The 16,594-nt window shown below is 39.5% G+C and overlaps 1 protein-coding gene across 3 annotated transcripts in view; it reads right to left on the bottom strand.

Annotated features, from left to right (window-relative positions):
- Nucleotides 1-15,547, bottom strand: part of ESRP2 (epithelial splicing regulatory protein 2) — a 41,157-nt gene extending 25,610 nt beyond the window's left edge. For all 3 annotated transcript variants that reach the window (XM_041458780.1, XM_041458782.1, XM_041458781.1), the window contains exons 1-2: nt 15,413-15,547; nt 14,375-14,503 (exon numbers count right to left, since the gene is read on the bottom strand). In XM_041458780.1, coding sequence (XP_041314714.1) covers nt 14,375-14,503; nt 15,413-15,547 — 264 coding nt within the window. The remainder of the gene's footprint in view (nt 1-14,374; nt 14,504-15,412) is intronic.
- Between the last annotated feature and the right edge of the window lie 1,047 nt (nt 15,548-16,594).

Below are 16,594 nucleotides of genomic sequence, written 5' to 3'. Positions count from 1 at the left end.
TGTTAATTACCTCTTTGCATCTTGCAACCAGCCCTCATTTTGACTGCAAGAACCAGTCTATCAGCATGATCCTCCACCTTTCTTGCTTATTCCACCAGATCAGTCTCTCCAGCAAAGCACTGATGAGTCATTCCTTATTTAAAGGAATATGTTCAATAATTCCACACCAAGATTAAAAACTGAACAGAGGGAAGAGGAAGAATCAAGCAAGCTGCTCTGTATACTTGCCACCACAAAACCTAAAACAGTTCTTAGAGAAAAGGTGGTGAGAGGGAAGGAGAGACTTTGAACACCAGTTTGAAAAACCGGCTAAACAGGATTTTGGTCATGTAGCTGAGAGTACAAAGAGATTGAAGAGACATGTTTTGCCAGCAGCAAAGCTGGATGAAAGCCAGCACAAGCTGCTGTGTTTTTTACAGATGAATCCCAAGGGACTAAAATAACAGCCCCCTTCGTGTTGCCTTAAATATAGCTGAGCTAAGATGTAGATCTTGGAGAAACAAGAAGATTCTTCATTAGGCTTTTTCTACAGTTATGATGCACGAGAAACTAAAATAAACGTCTGTCTATTTGGATAGTCTCATTTCCCTTACTAAAAATAGCTGTCATCCTTGAGAAAGGCCACTGCATCTGTGCTGTATCTGTGCCTGGCATGGTAATTAAATACTTAGATAGTTCAGTCACAGAATGCACCCATGCTGTCAAATTGAACCATTTCTAAAACACCATGGCACTCTGGGGGATTCTTTCTTCAAACCACCTCTGAGAAGTAACAGAAAATTCAGCTGCCCCTTATGCATCAGATTTCCAGGAGCTGCTAGTGAGTCTTTAAAACAGGATCTTTTCCTTTGTCATGCACAGAATTTCTCTGTTTTGCTTATTTTGGCTCTACTGACCCATCACAGCTAAGACAAGACAAAATCATTCACAGAGCTTCAGAATTAAAGGCATCCTTGCAGTTTAAGCAGGTCTGGAATGTCATGCTAAAATATAACATAAAAATCCAGAAAACAGCTTAGCTTGTAGTCCACACTTATGCTAGACTCGAATCTATTTTCAAGTAGAAAGATGAGTTATATTTATCAATATTCTTCACACAAAGAGTGGTCCTCACAGTGAGGGATCTGGTTTCAAATAACTAGTATCAACAGGATGTTACTAAATTGCCCAGAGTATAGAATTTGGTGATTGAAGATGAATACACGGTCTACTTTCTGCCATATCAGCATATCAAAATGTGCTCATTTTTTCATCCATGCCGTTTTTAGATTTGGGATGGTGAACAGATCATATTTAGTCTAGTCAAAACTGGAGGCATGAGACAGAGATGATAATTCTTTTGGTTTAAAGCCTGTCAAAAGACTTTGAACACGTTTAGCATTCTAGATTAGTGTTTTGCAAAAAAATTCAAGCAAATAAAACAAAACAAAAACTACCAAAACAAACAAAAACCCTGACAATAAAACTTTTTCAGGAATGATAGCTTTTGGTCATTATTAAAAAGAAAACTTTCAGGAATAACTTTGAAGAAAAGTTTTTTTGGCTCACTTAGGACTTCCATTCTGATATATTCTCTTGAGATTAAAAACCCCTCATATTACTAAAATGAAACTGTTCTAGAGAAAGTGAAAATAAGACTCCACAGATCTGTAAAGTACCCTGAGAAGAAAAAAGTTTCATCTGAGGCACATAAATGTGCACTGCTTACACCTCCTTTGTGCAAACCTATGATTAAAGCCATACTGTTTATAACCATGGATGTTTTCCAGCGTAACTTGTATTTTAAAAAAATAATCATCACTTATTAGACATTACTGCAATTCACAACATTAGAGCTTTAGACTCTTTTTCAGACCTTTGGTGTGAGTCATTCTTCGCTTGTAGCATTGAGCATACAACAATGATCAGTCTTCTTTCAGTTAACAGCAGCATGGAAAACAAAGGATAATCTTCAAAAAGGTTTCACTGAAGATTTTCTATTCCCAGTTCTGTTTCAACAGGCAAAAGGTACTGCAGTTGTTGCCTCAAAGCCTGATTTTATGCTAAGTCCTCTACAATTTATTCCAGAGAACACCCAAACCCAATTATACAGTTGCAGGTGTGGTTCCTGAAAGAAGGTTTCAAGCAGTTGAACAATGAAAGAGGCTGCTGAGAAAAGTTGCAGATTCTTCATCACTGAAGATATTAAAGACCCAAATGGCCATGGTCTTTGGCAGCCTGCTCAAGTGTCCCTGCTTTCAGGGCTTGGGCTGGACAACATCTATAGGTGCATTCCAGCCTCAGCTGTCGTGTGACTCCCACCACTTTGGACTCTCTTTTGCCCACTCTGCAGCTCCACCAAAGATCAGGCCACCAATGGCACCACACTGTGTGCCTGAGGGGCTGGGGGTGCTTGGGAAAGGACAAGTTTTCCAGGTTGGGGGGAAGCGAAGGAGATCAAGAGTTGAGATGCCACTAAAACATAAGCAAGATTGGAACACCACTGAATCCTGAAGTTTTTCTGAAGACTTAAAGGGTCTAATACAGCATGAGAAAAGTCAGGAGTAACAAGCCATGGCTTTGGTATACAAAGCTTGCACACACACAACATACCATGACATGTCAGCCTAGGGAAATATTTTCACTTGGACTTTGTGCCTCAGCTCCTACACCCATGAGGGTTTCACATTTATTTACAATACTCTCCATGAGCAGTCTTCTGCTCCTTCACTCTTCCAACCCTGGTGAGAGTGTCACCCTTATCCATGCAATGGAGGAATTTAAAGCATGTCAATACTACTGGGAGGTGCACAGACTGCGTTTCAGCACTATTTACAAGTATGATAACCCTTTATTGTGCTGGGTAACTTTTTAAACAGAGAATCCTATAGTAAGCCCTTGCCTTTGTTCATCTGTTAACTGATATTCCACATGGCTGATAATGGATACATGGTGACCTTGTGCTGAAATTGCTGTATGAAAAAAAAAGAAAAAAGTGTAAGCCCCAGTATAGCCACAAGCTACAAATAACTTCTTTTCCCCTTCTAGCTAAACAGGGGTAAAACCACCATATTTAGATACCATTCAGACATAAACATGAAAAAGAAATTGCCCCTTGGTTTTAATTCATTGCAGGGCAAACATGCAGGAGATGACAGAGGCAGCCCAGGTCCATTCACTAGAAATGTTCAAAAATAATATTGCCAGTTGATTTCTCCTATTAGGAGGAAGGCAATTATTTGCTCTACTGAACACTAATGCCTGAGATTATTTAGTGACTGCAGACTAGCTTGGACAAAAGCATGGGGTCCATTTCCAGCTTGCCAGAGAATCTAATTTTGCTCAGTATGACCAGTCAAGTTACATATCACCTTATACCTCTTGATGGCCTTGAAACTACATTAAATAACAGAAGGACTAATCAGTCACAAAGCCCACCACAAATGTACTCAAGAGAGATATTACATAGCCAAAACCAGTTAGAGTCCAGCTCCATCTTTAGAATTTGCAAGTGTAAGAGCAAATTTACCCTACTAAGTCTCAAGGAAAGGCAGGATGTGGCACTGAGCTTCAAGCACTGGAGACTGCCTTCTCCTCAAGTACATTATGCTGCTTCTTGCTACCAGGTAATCTGCTGTCGCTTTGTCTTCTTTCCTGAGCAGAGGTCCAGACCCCGTGCTGCACATCCTGCTGCTTCTCTAGCTCTTCCAAAGCAGTTTCCTCCACACCAGCTGCTTAAACAGACAAACTCCTGTTGTTGCCTCTCTCACAGAAAGAAATGAATTCTTTTCCAGTCACTCTGTGAGCAAAATGTGACAACAGGGTCTCAGCTATCTTAGGCTTGGGGTTCTGCCATGAAATTCCAATCACAAATCTTCAAAAGCAGTGGTAGTTGAAAAACACAGAATTATGTTTTTAAGCGTATTTATGATATTCACTTTTATCCTTTACTTTGTTGGAAAGCTGAAGTTACAGGAAATAATACCACCTTGTCCTCCTCCTTGTTGTCACCTCACAGGTCACCAAAATTCTCTCAAGAGAAAAAGGCCTATAGACACCTCTTATAATTACTGCAAGACCTCAAGGGGGGAAATGGAAGGTATTCTTTAAATTTACTGCATCCTTCTACTCAATAAAACAGAGAAAATTCCTTTAAAATTCATTATACTCCTTCAGAATAAATAGAGGGACTGGCAACTTTAAACTTAGCTGGTGAGAGTAGCCTACAGCTAATTTCCTGCATAAAAATAAGTTTGTTTAGAGTTGTTCAGCAACAGGTGGAACATGAAATACAGAAACAGAGCAACAATTGTCATGGTCTGTCTGTCCAGTGACACTCTGTGGAGCATAGAAAACACACCATCGTTACTCAGGGCTGTGGTAAACAGTTTTAAAGATGAAACTTCCACATTATTTCTTTCTGTGGTTCATTTTAATTGGACCTGGGTCTTTGTGCAGCAAAGTAAACAATAGCTAACTAAATGCTTTAATTCTTCCTAGGAAAGAATGCAGACATCTAGCCTTCTGCCATGACAAAGATCTGTCCAAGCCATGCCACTTGAGCATTTTATGACCATTTTTGATTAATTATTTCTTAGATGGAAGTTTGAAACACCAGATTATTTGCATGCTTTCCAGCTATGGTATCTACAGCATCTAATTCAAGTAATGCATTAAGCATAAAAGGCAAGACCATGGCTCAGGCCATCTGAATGTCACAGCAATCAGGTCACAGGCTTTTATCTTCAAAAGCACAACCTGTTTTAATAAGAGAGTGTTGAAATATGCAGAGTACTCCACAAATAAGCTACTTGAAGTTAGCCTTGTGTAAGATAAAGCTCCCCAGCCCAGCAACATAAGAATTTCAGAGTTTGTGGACTTACTTTACTACTACATTATGTGTCAGTAAACTGCTAAATATAGAAACACTTACTGAGATAAACTATGTTTTCACTTTAAATTAATCTGTGTGAAAGAGGCCATAGCTATCAAAATCAACAAAATAACACAAAAATATACGTCTTTCAAAATACGTAATCAATTGTTAGCACAGATTATTCATAAGTCTGATTTTAAGCAAAAAGAAAATTCTGAATACTACTAACACAAAAAAAATCCCTACTCTGTCAACCTTTTACCTACATTTCAAGCAGGTTCACAATGGTGCCTCACAGTCCTCACAGGCTGCTTGCTATCAGCTCAACTCACAGAGCAAGTCATTATAGCCTGAAAGACAAGGTTGAACATACTTTCCAAACTCTAGGTTTTAATTAATGCCATGACTGCAACATTTCCCAAAGTCTTGATATAAGCACAAGCTCTCTCTCAGTGTTCTATACCTCCCCCACTCCCACTCACCTCTGTTTCAAGGACAAACTTTCATTAGCAATGTGATCTTTAGCACTGGCTCTATTGACTGTAATGCTTGGTACTGCTCTATTTACTCAACACTACCTCATTGTTTGTAGTGCAAGCTTAACCAGTTGTAGGAGAATAGCCAATGCCTGCAAAATTAAAGCATTTTTTTCTAGTAGGTTGTTTCTCAAGTTTTTTTATGTAGTAATACACAGGGAAAGTAAAAAGATGAGGCAACACCAAAAGAATGAAGAGACACTTATCACCTACAACACAGTTTCCTGCATAATTTTCTCATACTCCTGCCTCTCCATTAAACGTGTACTGTAAGAATATCATAAGCATGGACTTTCCTGAATAACAGCCTTGAAATCTATAGAGTATCTTTGCTTATATAAGAATCCAAGTGATTCTTGATCAAACTCTTACAAATATCAGCAAAAGAAAGTCAAACTTTCTTAAATTGACCCTGTTTTGCTTTGTAAATGGGGGAGTGTTCCCTTTCTTGTACAAACATGCTTTCACAAATACATAAAGGACAAGTGGAATTAGATCCCTAAATCAGTTTACCTTCAACCTCCCAAACTTTCCAGTCACAGATTAGGGCAAGCATCAAGAATTGGTAATGACTCATAAGTAAAAATGAGAGTAAGAAATTATTAGAGATATGATTTTAGCAGTTCACAACTGAGTAAGAACAAAATGTACACTTGGCCTTCCAAGGGATTCAGACCTGCTCAACACAGAACAAGGACATTAATGGTTACACTATTTGGATGTTGCTTCCTTTTACAGAACTGCATCCTCCCTTTCAGGTAACTTACTCCTTCCAAAGTGAGTTCCTTGTGACCAAAAGACTTGACATGTGTTTGTCTGAATGTGAAGCAAGTCACAGATTCTTGTGATCAAATCTTAGCATCTGAGACTTATAGAGAAAGGGTGTTGATTTATATTTTCTTTTGTTTCTTTAAGCATAACCACATGAACAGCAGTTTTCTTCTGCCCTTCATATGGACAAGGTGCCATCTCACATGATTTACAACAAGATGAAGTCCCGTGTCATTTTAATTCTGTTGTAAAAAATAACACTGAGACACTCAAGTTATCAATCAAGCAAACTGCAAAACTCTGTCACAGTCATATTCTTGTGACAATTATGTATTTCCAACTCTCTATCTTTCATGATCCCACTCCAATCCAATGGTATTTGATTCAAGAGTGTGTTATACATCTTGTGTATTTCTTAAGCTGCAAAGTTAACTTAAATCGACTTTCAGCTACAATAAGGTCTGGCTACACAGCAAACCTCCATAGGGTTTTTTCACTTTTATTTTTCAAGTAACATTACTATAGTTCTACTTTCCTCTTAGTGCAATTCACTGCAACAGACTTACTTACCAGGCAAGTAAACATCTTTACAGAAATTACAGCAGAATTAATTCCACACACTGCCAATGTCGACACAGCTCATTGTAATGTTAAAGCACAAGTTTACATTTCTCTTGAATAAGAGCCAGAGAATGGAAACCTCACTGATTAAGTTTTGATTTGAATTCAATAAGAATGATAACAAAATTCAGAGACTGTCCTAGAGCTCTAGTAACAGAACCTTTCATTTTAAGCTAACAGGTGTCCAAAATCATCACAGGAGCCAAGTTTTTGCAAGAAGGAATACAACTGTTTCTTAACCTTATGTTTCTAACTAATATTTTAATGTTAATAAAATATCAATTTCTCAATCCTTTTTTGCCACACTCTGCCCATTGCAGATCTATAAAAAAAGGCAGCAGGAGGAAAGAGAAACAAAAATATTTGGAAAAAGAAGTTTGGGGGAAGTGAGAGAGTTGGTTTTAGTTGTTTTATTTTGTCTCTCATCACAAGGGGCGATCATTTGAATTTCAACTTCCAATACCTTTTGCTTAATATTTATCCCATAATTCACATCTATCTTCACAGCATGTGGATTTAATGCATGAGGGACAAATAAGCAAAGCAGCTGTTTGTGAACAAAGCAAGAACAGAGGCTATTATGTAGAAGTACGCTAGAGCAAGTTGTGAACAGTTTAAAGAACATCACCACAGATTTATCAGAGCAAAGCAATGAAACATGGTTTGTAGAACAAACATGATTTCTGACTCAAGACTCTCCTAGAACACATGTCAAGGTGTCTTTCAGAGCATCAGTATTTCCCCCCTTCTATTGGAATAAGATTGTAGCTAACAGAAAGCAACATGACATCTCTGCAGGAAACAAAAAAGCTTCTCCAGAGCAGATAGGAGGGCAAAGACAAGAACATGAGGGAGAATGACTGGTTTTGTTTCTAATTAAGAGATATAAAATTTCTACTTTTAACCACAGAAATTATAAAATGAGACAGGGTTGACATTATGATGCAAAAAATTAATATTTAATCAGCATTTTTAGTTCTGGCCAGAACACTGCTTTGCTAGCAGTATAAATTCTAGCATCTCTGCATCAGTCTGAAACCCAACTGCTCAGCAAAGAAGTGCTGCAACAGATTGACAGAGACATTGCCCTCGTTTGGCAGCACTCAGCTACCTAAGATCTTCATATATAACTGAAGAGTGTTGGTTTATTAAAAGGGGGGGAAAAAAATCAAGTAAACCAACATACAGATTGAGGAAGCGTGCAACCCTTTCAAAATGCTACCAGAGGAAGAGAGAAACAGCACAAGTTTACAGACAATGCAGAGAAATCCACACAAAGTTTTCTAAGCTGCTTCCATGTTAACAGCAAGAACAGACAGAAGCACTGCACATATAATTACTGCCAAAATAATAGAATACAAATCATAGAATCATTCTGTTTGGAAAAGATCATTGAGTCCTACCATTAACCTGACAGCACCAGGTTGAGCACTAAACCATGTCGCTAAATGCCACATCTACATGTTAAAATCCTTTATGCTTCATTTATTCCTCAGCCGCTTTCGAAAACCCTGACAATAATTCATTAACACATTTCCAATGATTTTTTCAGTAGCTATTTAGAGCAAGTTAGAGGAAAGAAGTTCAAAGTCTCTGAGGATCATGCAATCCAACAATCTTTGTACCAAAATGCTTCTACCCTCTATTTTGCTGCCTTTCAATGGTGTTAGAAAAGAACCTGCAAGAACAATTTCAACAGAAATTCAAGTACTCAGACATATTATAGCTGTGGAAACATCCAAATGTATTAGTGACACAGTTTACAAACATGGCACAACATCTCTCCCTGTGAAGACAGGCACCTCAAGCTGTTCTGCAAGCTCACAGTAAAGTTTATTGGTCCGTATATGCTATTCCCAGACTTGGTAATAAATTGTTACTGTTCAACTTCACCAGAAAATGTAGCAACATCTGCTATCAGAAAAAAGTCTACTCATATCCTTAAACCACTGGGACAAATTATTCCCTTTTCATTAATATTGGCACTTCTGGTTTTAAGATAAGATAGCTCAGCTTGCTAAGGCTACTCCACTTTTACGCCTATAAGGAAAAGAATATGCAGCTTTAGACAAATTATTTTATTTAATTCTCTGCTCATTCAGAAGTGAAACATTGCTAGATACAGGAACAGAACAAGGAAACCTTCCTATTTCTTATAGTGAATACTTGAGGAATTCAGATAAAAGTATTGCAGCCTTTGGAGAAGGTAAGGTCACTGTTTTTCCACATGACACAACAGAACATAAGTGCTGCCAATAACAAATGGATTCACATGATCTACATATGTATATTTCTGTATGCATATATATATATATAAAATATACATAACAGAAGAACTGTTTAAGCTATGAAGTCTTTTCTGGGCTTTTTGAGGGAACAGATTTGTTTCAATAATAATGTAATGGGCTACAGAGCTAGGTAGTGCTGAGAATTTGTGAAGAGAAAAATAGTTTATCTAGGCCATCAGCAATAGATTTGTAACTAAGGTCCTGGAAAAAAATGTTAGCCATAGCTAAAAAAAAAACAATAAAAATCCACACTGCAACATCCTACAGCTACAGGAAGCATTAGCACATCCTTAATTCCACACAGTAAATACTGATGATATTCCAAAAAGAAGTATGAAACATAATTTAACCAATCCTCTTCTACATTTATCAATGAAAATAGGTAGCTGTTGGATGTTAATAAATGTGAAAACTCTACATAAGGCTACCTGCACACAGGACACTCAGCCCTCCTGTAAGAGCAGGAATCTTATCACTTACCTACCCTGACAACCTGAAGGCCCTTGTGGCTATCAGGAAATCCTCATCACTCACTGCTGATGCCAAACCAAGGCCACAGTTTCACATAAATTTCTCAGTGCCCTACCTGTCTTAAAATGTTACCCTCCTTTCACCCACACCTTGGTGCTACAGCTGCCCTTGAGAGAACTTCCTAATCTGCCATATGTGCATAAGACTCCAAACCAGAACTGCCTTCAATTCAGAGCAGTGCCCTGCTCCAATTCAATCTGCAGCCCCCAAGACTTTTGTACTGGCAGAATGCAGGAGGTAGGGCCATGTAGCAGCACCTGCCTCAGTGAAAGGTGCCATTGAAATGTTCAAGGGCAGAAACAGCTTAAGCTGGTATCGCCATCAAACGTGTTGGATCATGAAAACACAACCAAAGGGTGTAGTTTCACAGGATGTGAGCTTGGACAGCAAAGCAGTTTTAAGTTCCCACCCCATCTGCTCATTTCAGTGATCCTGTTTGCAGCACAGCTTCACAAAGGGTTTTACTGACACAACAAAAAGATGGCAAAGTCTGGTATGGGGCCAGGGGAAAAGCTGGCTTCACTGCTGAAGCCAAATCTTGTGAAATGACACCCTAAGTGTTTGTTGTGGAAAGAAGAGCCTGTCTAGTAACACTTGCCAAAGGTTTGCCAAACACCTGCTCCAAACCGTCAGAAGTCAGACCCAGAAAATACTCCAAACTCTGTTAGAAGTTTTATTGAGGTGATGCAGTCAGCAAATAATCTGAAGTTGGAAGACCAGCCATAAGACTCAAAAAAAAAAAAAGTCATCCTGCATTTTCAGATTTTTTCTGCAGTTTGAAGACTGAGGGGTGTATTAAAAATAAATTTAAAAAATAATTTATCCAAAATGAAGATGTGACAGCTGGCAAGGGAGCCAAGAAAACTTTCTGCTAGCACTTTGTGGAGAAGAAGCTGCAGAACAAGTTTCTCTTTAAAAAAGGGTTGTAACCGGTTTATCAGGTTAGAGGAATTCATGAGTTCTTCCACCTCTCCCCCCATCCCATTTGTTCCCAAAAGCTCATTTAACCAGCTTGTTTCTTGCTGAATTTGCTGAAAATAAATTGCACCTGCAGCTCAGCTGGATTATCAATAGGCATCCAAACATGCTTGAGGGAACTGGCAATCTGCTATCACCTAGTAAAGTGATAGCAACCACTCAATATTTTTAATTTGAGCATTATTTAGGGGAATGTAGTGGGGGGAAAGGCTCAGCTTTTTCTTTCTCTCTGTATAAGAATATGAATCAAAATATTCACTGGTGTATTTGATTCAATATATTCAATCAACAAGACTAGGAGAGTCTTTTACACAATTTTTTAATATTTTAATGTCAATCCATAGATTAAAGTTGAATGTTTTTAATAGGTCCAAAAGCAAAACTACATGAGAATATCTCCCTTTTTATGTATATCGTTCAAAGAAATATGGTAATTACAGCTAAATACTGCAGACAGTTCTCCAAATATATTAGCTCTTCTTAGACTTATCCTTTTTCAGGAAGACATGCAAATACTGCCTTGCAAAAGGAAAGTAACATGTCTTAAGGCAAGTCATGCTGATTCAGCCAGGTTTTCTGCATAGAAGGGATTAAGAAATCCACAACACTTTCAACTTCATATGGGATCTTTAACTTAGAGCCCCCGTGACTACAATCAGAGAAGCACATGAGGATGTCAGCTTTTTTGATGACAGTAATGGGGCTGAGAGAAAGGCAAAGTTCATTTTGGTTTTGCTCTTTAAAAGCAAGGTTCCATTCCTGCAAGGTTTCAGAGAGCAACCTGAGAATAACTGCTCTCCCTTAAAAGCTTGCAAGGTGGGAAACTATAAAGATACAGTAGTTAACTAGAAAAATATAAATAACATGGTAAATTGTGATTTGAGGATCTGAACAATGAAACCTGGAAAGAATGTCCCAGTCATGCAGGAAGGAAACTATTCCCCTTGCTAAGTAGTGTAGCTGATGCATGTTTAGAGGCTTAAATCACAGTCTCAAGAGAGTTCCAAATACACACTTGAACAAGAGATCTCCCACTTACTTTGTTAAATAAAAGTCCTCAGTTTTCTACTCAGTAGCATTTTGCAACATCTCAGCAGCTGTGAGCTCACCATTACTGGTCTCACATCAGAGGTAAGTTATTAATGCCATTTTGAACTAAATACATCAAGCAAGGTGCTCCCAAAGGACACACCACATTTTATAACTTCAGGTAACTATTTCCCTGACATTTGTACATACTCCACCCCCACAAAGGAAAGCTATCACAACACTGCCCATCACCTATGAGAAAGTACAGATGGATCCCGTAACTGCAGTAGTACCTCTGGAATCAAATGCTTGTTACCCTGGACAAATACAGTATTAAAAACCTTGCAACAAAACATACAGAGCATATGCTGCAGCAAACAGCTTGGTTATTTGGAGACAGTGTGCTTCAGAACCTTGTAAAATTACAACAACGAAAACTTATTGATAAGGAACCCTATTTCAGATTATTTCTTAAGACAAACTCAAGTAGTAAGCTGTGCAAGATGCAACATTTTAAGAATATGAAGTAAAATTAAAACACATTATTTAATGAAGTGCCTGTTTAAAGCAGAGTAAAGACTTGAGCACAGATTACAGGCCTTTGGTAAACCCCATCATTGCTGGAAAGTGAACTATACAGCAATGGAAGGAGACTTTCTGTGGTCAGGGGAATAACTCCAGACCCACAGAAGCTGATCTACTGTTTACCAGCTACAAATCACTGATTCAGAACCACAGAATGTTTGAAGTCGAAAGAAGCCTCTGAAGCATGGATAAAAGTTATAATGGATTTGTGCTCAGTGGTTCTTACTTCCCTCTATGTCTAGAGACTGGGAACCTAAGGGAAAAAAAACCAGAAGCAGACACCAAAACTTTCATTTACATGATTGACATATGTGCTAAGGTGAGAAATTTCAGCTGCATCATCAATTTTCTACCACAATCCAGGCAGGGTGTGGAAAGCTAATTTCATGTACTCTATAACATTATCTCAAATCAAGGTACAAGTCTACTTCCTTTTCCTCCTCCTTTTCATATAACCACTTCAACTACCGGTTGCTTTTGCTAATCAAAATGCTTAACTGAGAAAGAAAAAAAAAACCTGTATGTGTTGTCACCTGACTCATCCTTAAAATACATGATGCAATTAAAATATCCCATGGACTTGTCTTCAAAAATGCAGAAAATTATTTACTATTAAAGAATATGGAGTTTTGCTTTTTGCCACAACTGCAAGTAGGAAGTTGAATTAATTCTTTCCTAATTCCCACAGGAGTCAGGACACAGAGGGGAAGGGAAAAGAGTTTAGGTAAGGTGTGTTCCAGCAACTTATGATGGAACTGGCCACATCACAACTGGCATCCAACAATTAACAGCAAAATCATTATTTAGTTGCATAGATATGCAAACAAAAAGGGAAAAATTGTTTTTCAAGAGTCTCTACCCACCTACACACAAAGGTAGTATTTCCTTTTACTTGCTAAAGCAGACCCACCTACAGTGCAATTTACGGCAATAAGATACAATCTCTCATAAAGTATTGGGTATAATTAAAGTGTGTCTGTTATAAAGGTAAACAGAGTGTACTAGGCTAAGCTGTTCCAGATGTCTTTAGTGCAAGATCTGGGACAAGATCAAACCTGCAGCTGCACATTTTCTCAGGGGTTATTATGGAGCTTTAAAAAAAAAAAAAAAAGAAAAAAAAAAGTCACCTCTTAGTCCTGGACTCCAGCAAAACAAATGCAAGTAGAACAAATGCCAATGCTGACAGATTTTAAGCCACATAGAAGTTACGTGTTCAAAGACACTCCAGAGTATAGTGTTAACCCTGCAGTATCAAAGAGGGTTAGGACTAAGTCTGCCAAGTTATCTGTGTCACCAGAAATTACAGCAACATGAACCTGTTCTACCGCCTAAGCAAGTTTCTTGCTGAAACACACCTACGAATGATTCAGACAAGGTGTGGAAAGGCAGGTTTATATGTTACACAAAAATGCACTATTGTATTTTTCCATTCAAGCACATTTCATGTATAGAAAGGACAGTCAAAGCAAGCAAACTTGCGGGAACTGCATTATGTGTACATTATTTAAACTAAATTTTTTCAAGCATCTTAAGTCCTCTTGAGCTGTAAGTGTCATACAAATTTTAAATTTACTGTCTCAGTGTGATATTAAATGAGCCAAAGAACAAAACTACAGACAACAGAAAAAAATCAAACCAAACCACTTTATAACCCACTCATTAATCTCATCTGGAAGAGAGTGATACACAACAAGCATATCTGATGTTACATGAAAGATTTTGAAGATTTCAGCTGATTTTAGGAATAACAAATGAGAAAAAGTTTTTCAATACCCATTAGAGCAGTGAACCTGTAGATTAGAATGCACCATGTGAAGTCTGAAAGTGACCTGACTAGCACTGTTTTATTAAGCAGTACTTTTACTGGCCTACTCTTTCAAAGCTTAAGAGAAACTTGGAATAAAAGTAGACCCATCAAAAAAAATAGAAGTCAGATCTTCCAAGGATTCATAGCATCAGCTCAAATACTCTGGTATCATACATAGCTGTTTCAGAATTATGGAGTTCCCATTTCAAATGGTTCAGGTCTCTTTTGGGTTAGCTTAAAAACAAGCCTGAAAACTTGCTAGTGATTTCAAGGTGAAGGACAAAACTAAAGTCTGTTTTCTTTTTCAAATCCATTAAATTTCATTCACAAGCTTCACCCTGAAGATCCCTTGCTCCCAAAAGCAGCACCTCACCTGTTGAAGAACCCGGTCCAGTGGTTCAGCTTTGCCCAGTCCCTCTGGTGTTAAGCCACTGACTTCACGACACTGGTCACTTAAGTCCAAGTTGTCTGCTTTCACCAGGGATTTGTGTAGCGTCCCTACCTAAAAACATTCAAGAAATTATGGACAAAAGTGAGGAACAATCGAAAGAGCTCTTTATAGCATTGTGTTGAGACTGAAGAAAAATCAGAAAGGTGCAGTATCACCTCCCGATAAATGCCAGGAGAAAACGCATTTGTCTATTTCACAAATCGAAACCTTTGGCCGCGGTTTCTCTCCCTCCCACCCCGGAGAGCCACGCTCTCTGCTTCGGAGTATCCAAGCCCATTTTCATGCGAGGCCTTTTGCAGTTAGCACCGACTTTTGCGGGAGTTGTTACGTACAAAGGGAAGATCACTTAATATTAAGGCAGTTTTGTGAATCCACTAATGAAATTGATAGTCCTGTTTGTTTTATCAAAGCCCTTCATCTCTAGGGGGTTATTTATGATAGGGCTTTTGGGGAGAAAAAAATACTAGAGATGACTTTTAGGTTGGCCTAAGAATTAAAAGAAGTCAATATTCTCTTAAAGGTTATGCAAACATTAGTTAAACAAACAAAAAGCAGGCCCAAAGGGTCCAACGGTGACCGTGAGCCGGCTCCCAGGGAAGGGAGCACGCTCGGAGCCACCCGGGGCAGCTTTTTGTTTTAAAGCTTCAAAAGTCCGTAGACATCCTCGAAGCTACACATGATTTAAGGCGGACGAGGCAGTAGGGTGTGGAAGCGGCCAAACTTTCTTTAAAAGTTACTTCTTCCCTCGAGACGGAACAAAAAGGAGCTTCCCGAGCGAGCCCCCCGGGCAGGGAATGCCCCCCGGGCAGGGAATGCCCCCCGGGCACGGCCCCGCGCCCTCCCCTCCCTCGGTGCATTTGTGAAATGAACAAACGGCTCCGGGCGGGCGGCGAGCGCCCGGGAGAGCCCGCTCGCCCCGCGCCGGGGAACGCGCCCTCGCCCCGGATATCGAAGCCATACCTTCTTGTTCTGTAGATCCACAACTTGCCACACCAAGAGAATTAGTTCCCTCTCATCCGAACCCAGTTTAGCCCCATATGCACCAGCTGTTGCCCCAAACAACACCACCAAAGAGTCACTGTGCGAAGCCGTCATGACCACAGGGGGAAACAACTACAATCAAAAGCAGAGGTCAAAAAAAAAGAGAGGAAAAAAAAAAAAACCAAAAAAATCCCACAAGGCTCACCCCCTACCTCCAAGTAATCAAAGGGAAAAGAAGCAAACGAGAAGTCACAATATAGAGGAGAGAAAGAGCTATTTAGGAGGTTGGGTGTTTGAGGAAAAAAAAAAACATGGAGAAAGAAAGCTCCCATCTCTACCTGTTCCCGGTGATCTCCTTCCCGGGGCCGATTGGGAGGTGAAATTAGCAAGCTGTGGGTTTCTTTCCCTCTGACATCATGGCAGAAGCTCAGTCTGGGCTTGGGCGCTTTTTTTTTTCTCTCTCTCTCTCTCTTTTTTTTTTTTTCCTTCCCTCTTCCCCTTCCCCTCTCCTGAGTTACCTGCCCTTGGTGCAGCTCATGTGACTCTAGTCAATCTCCCAAAGGGACAAGGCCATTGGGCCTCTGGAAAAGGTGTAGGAGGGACGGAGGGAGAATCAACGCCTGGCTGATCCGGCCTGATTGGTTTTTGAAGGAGATCAGAGGCAAACTCCCTTTCTCTGTTGAATTCTGCCTGCAGGAAGTGCCTCTACCTGCTTTCAGTTCAGCGGGTCCCGCCCGGCGCTGGGCGCTCGGGCTCTGTGCGCTCGGACCCGCGCCCGGCTCGGGGCAATCTGAACAATGTTCGAGAGCCGTGGCTAAAACACAGTTTGTGACTTAGCATCGAATTCCACGAAAGAAAAGTCTTTACCTTTTTTTGCCCTTTGTGCACGTTGCCGTGTGTGTATCCAGCTACCGACGCCAACGCTAATGTGTAATGGAAGCGCTGCATTCCACAGGGATTTCTAAGGGATATTCCAATTCGCAATTTAGGCCCTGTCTTTCATACAGTTTGTAAAGATGGGTCTTAGTAAAACAATTCTTTTTGTTTTGAGAAAGGATGTATCTAGGAAGTTTAGAAAAAACACAGTGTAAAGACCTGCATTTTCTCTCCTACAAGTGCTCAACAAGGAGCTGTCTCCTGGGCATTAACTGCAGTCCAAGA

Source organism: Pyrgilauda ruficollis, unplaced genomic scaffold, assembly GCF_017590135.1.
Source record: "Pyrgilauda ruficollis isolate IOZ18807 unplaced genomic scaffold, ASM1759013v1 scaffold13, whole genome shotgun sequence".
In the NCBI taxonomy this organism is placed as follows: domain Eukaryota; kingdom Metazoa; phylum Chordata; class Aves; order Passeriformes; family Passeridae; genus Pyrgilauda; species Pyrgilauda ruficollis.
This window is presented reverse-complemented; position numbering and strand designations above follow the sequence as displayed.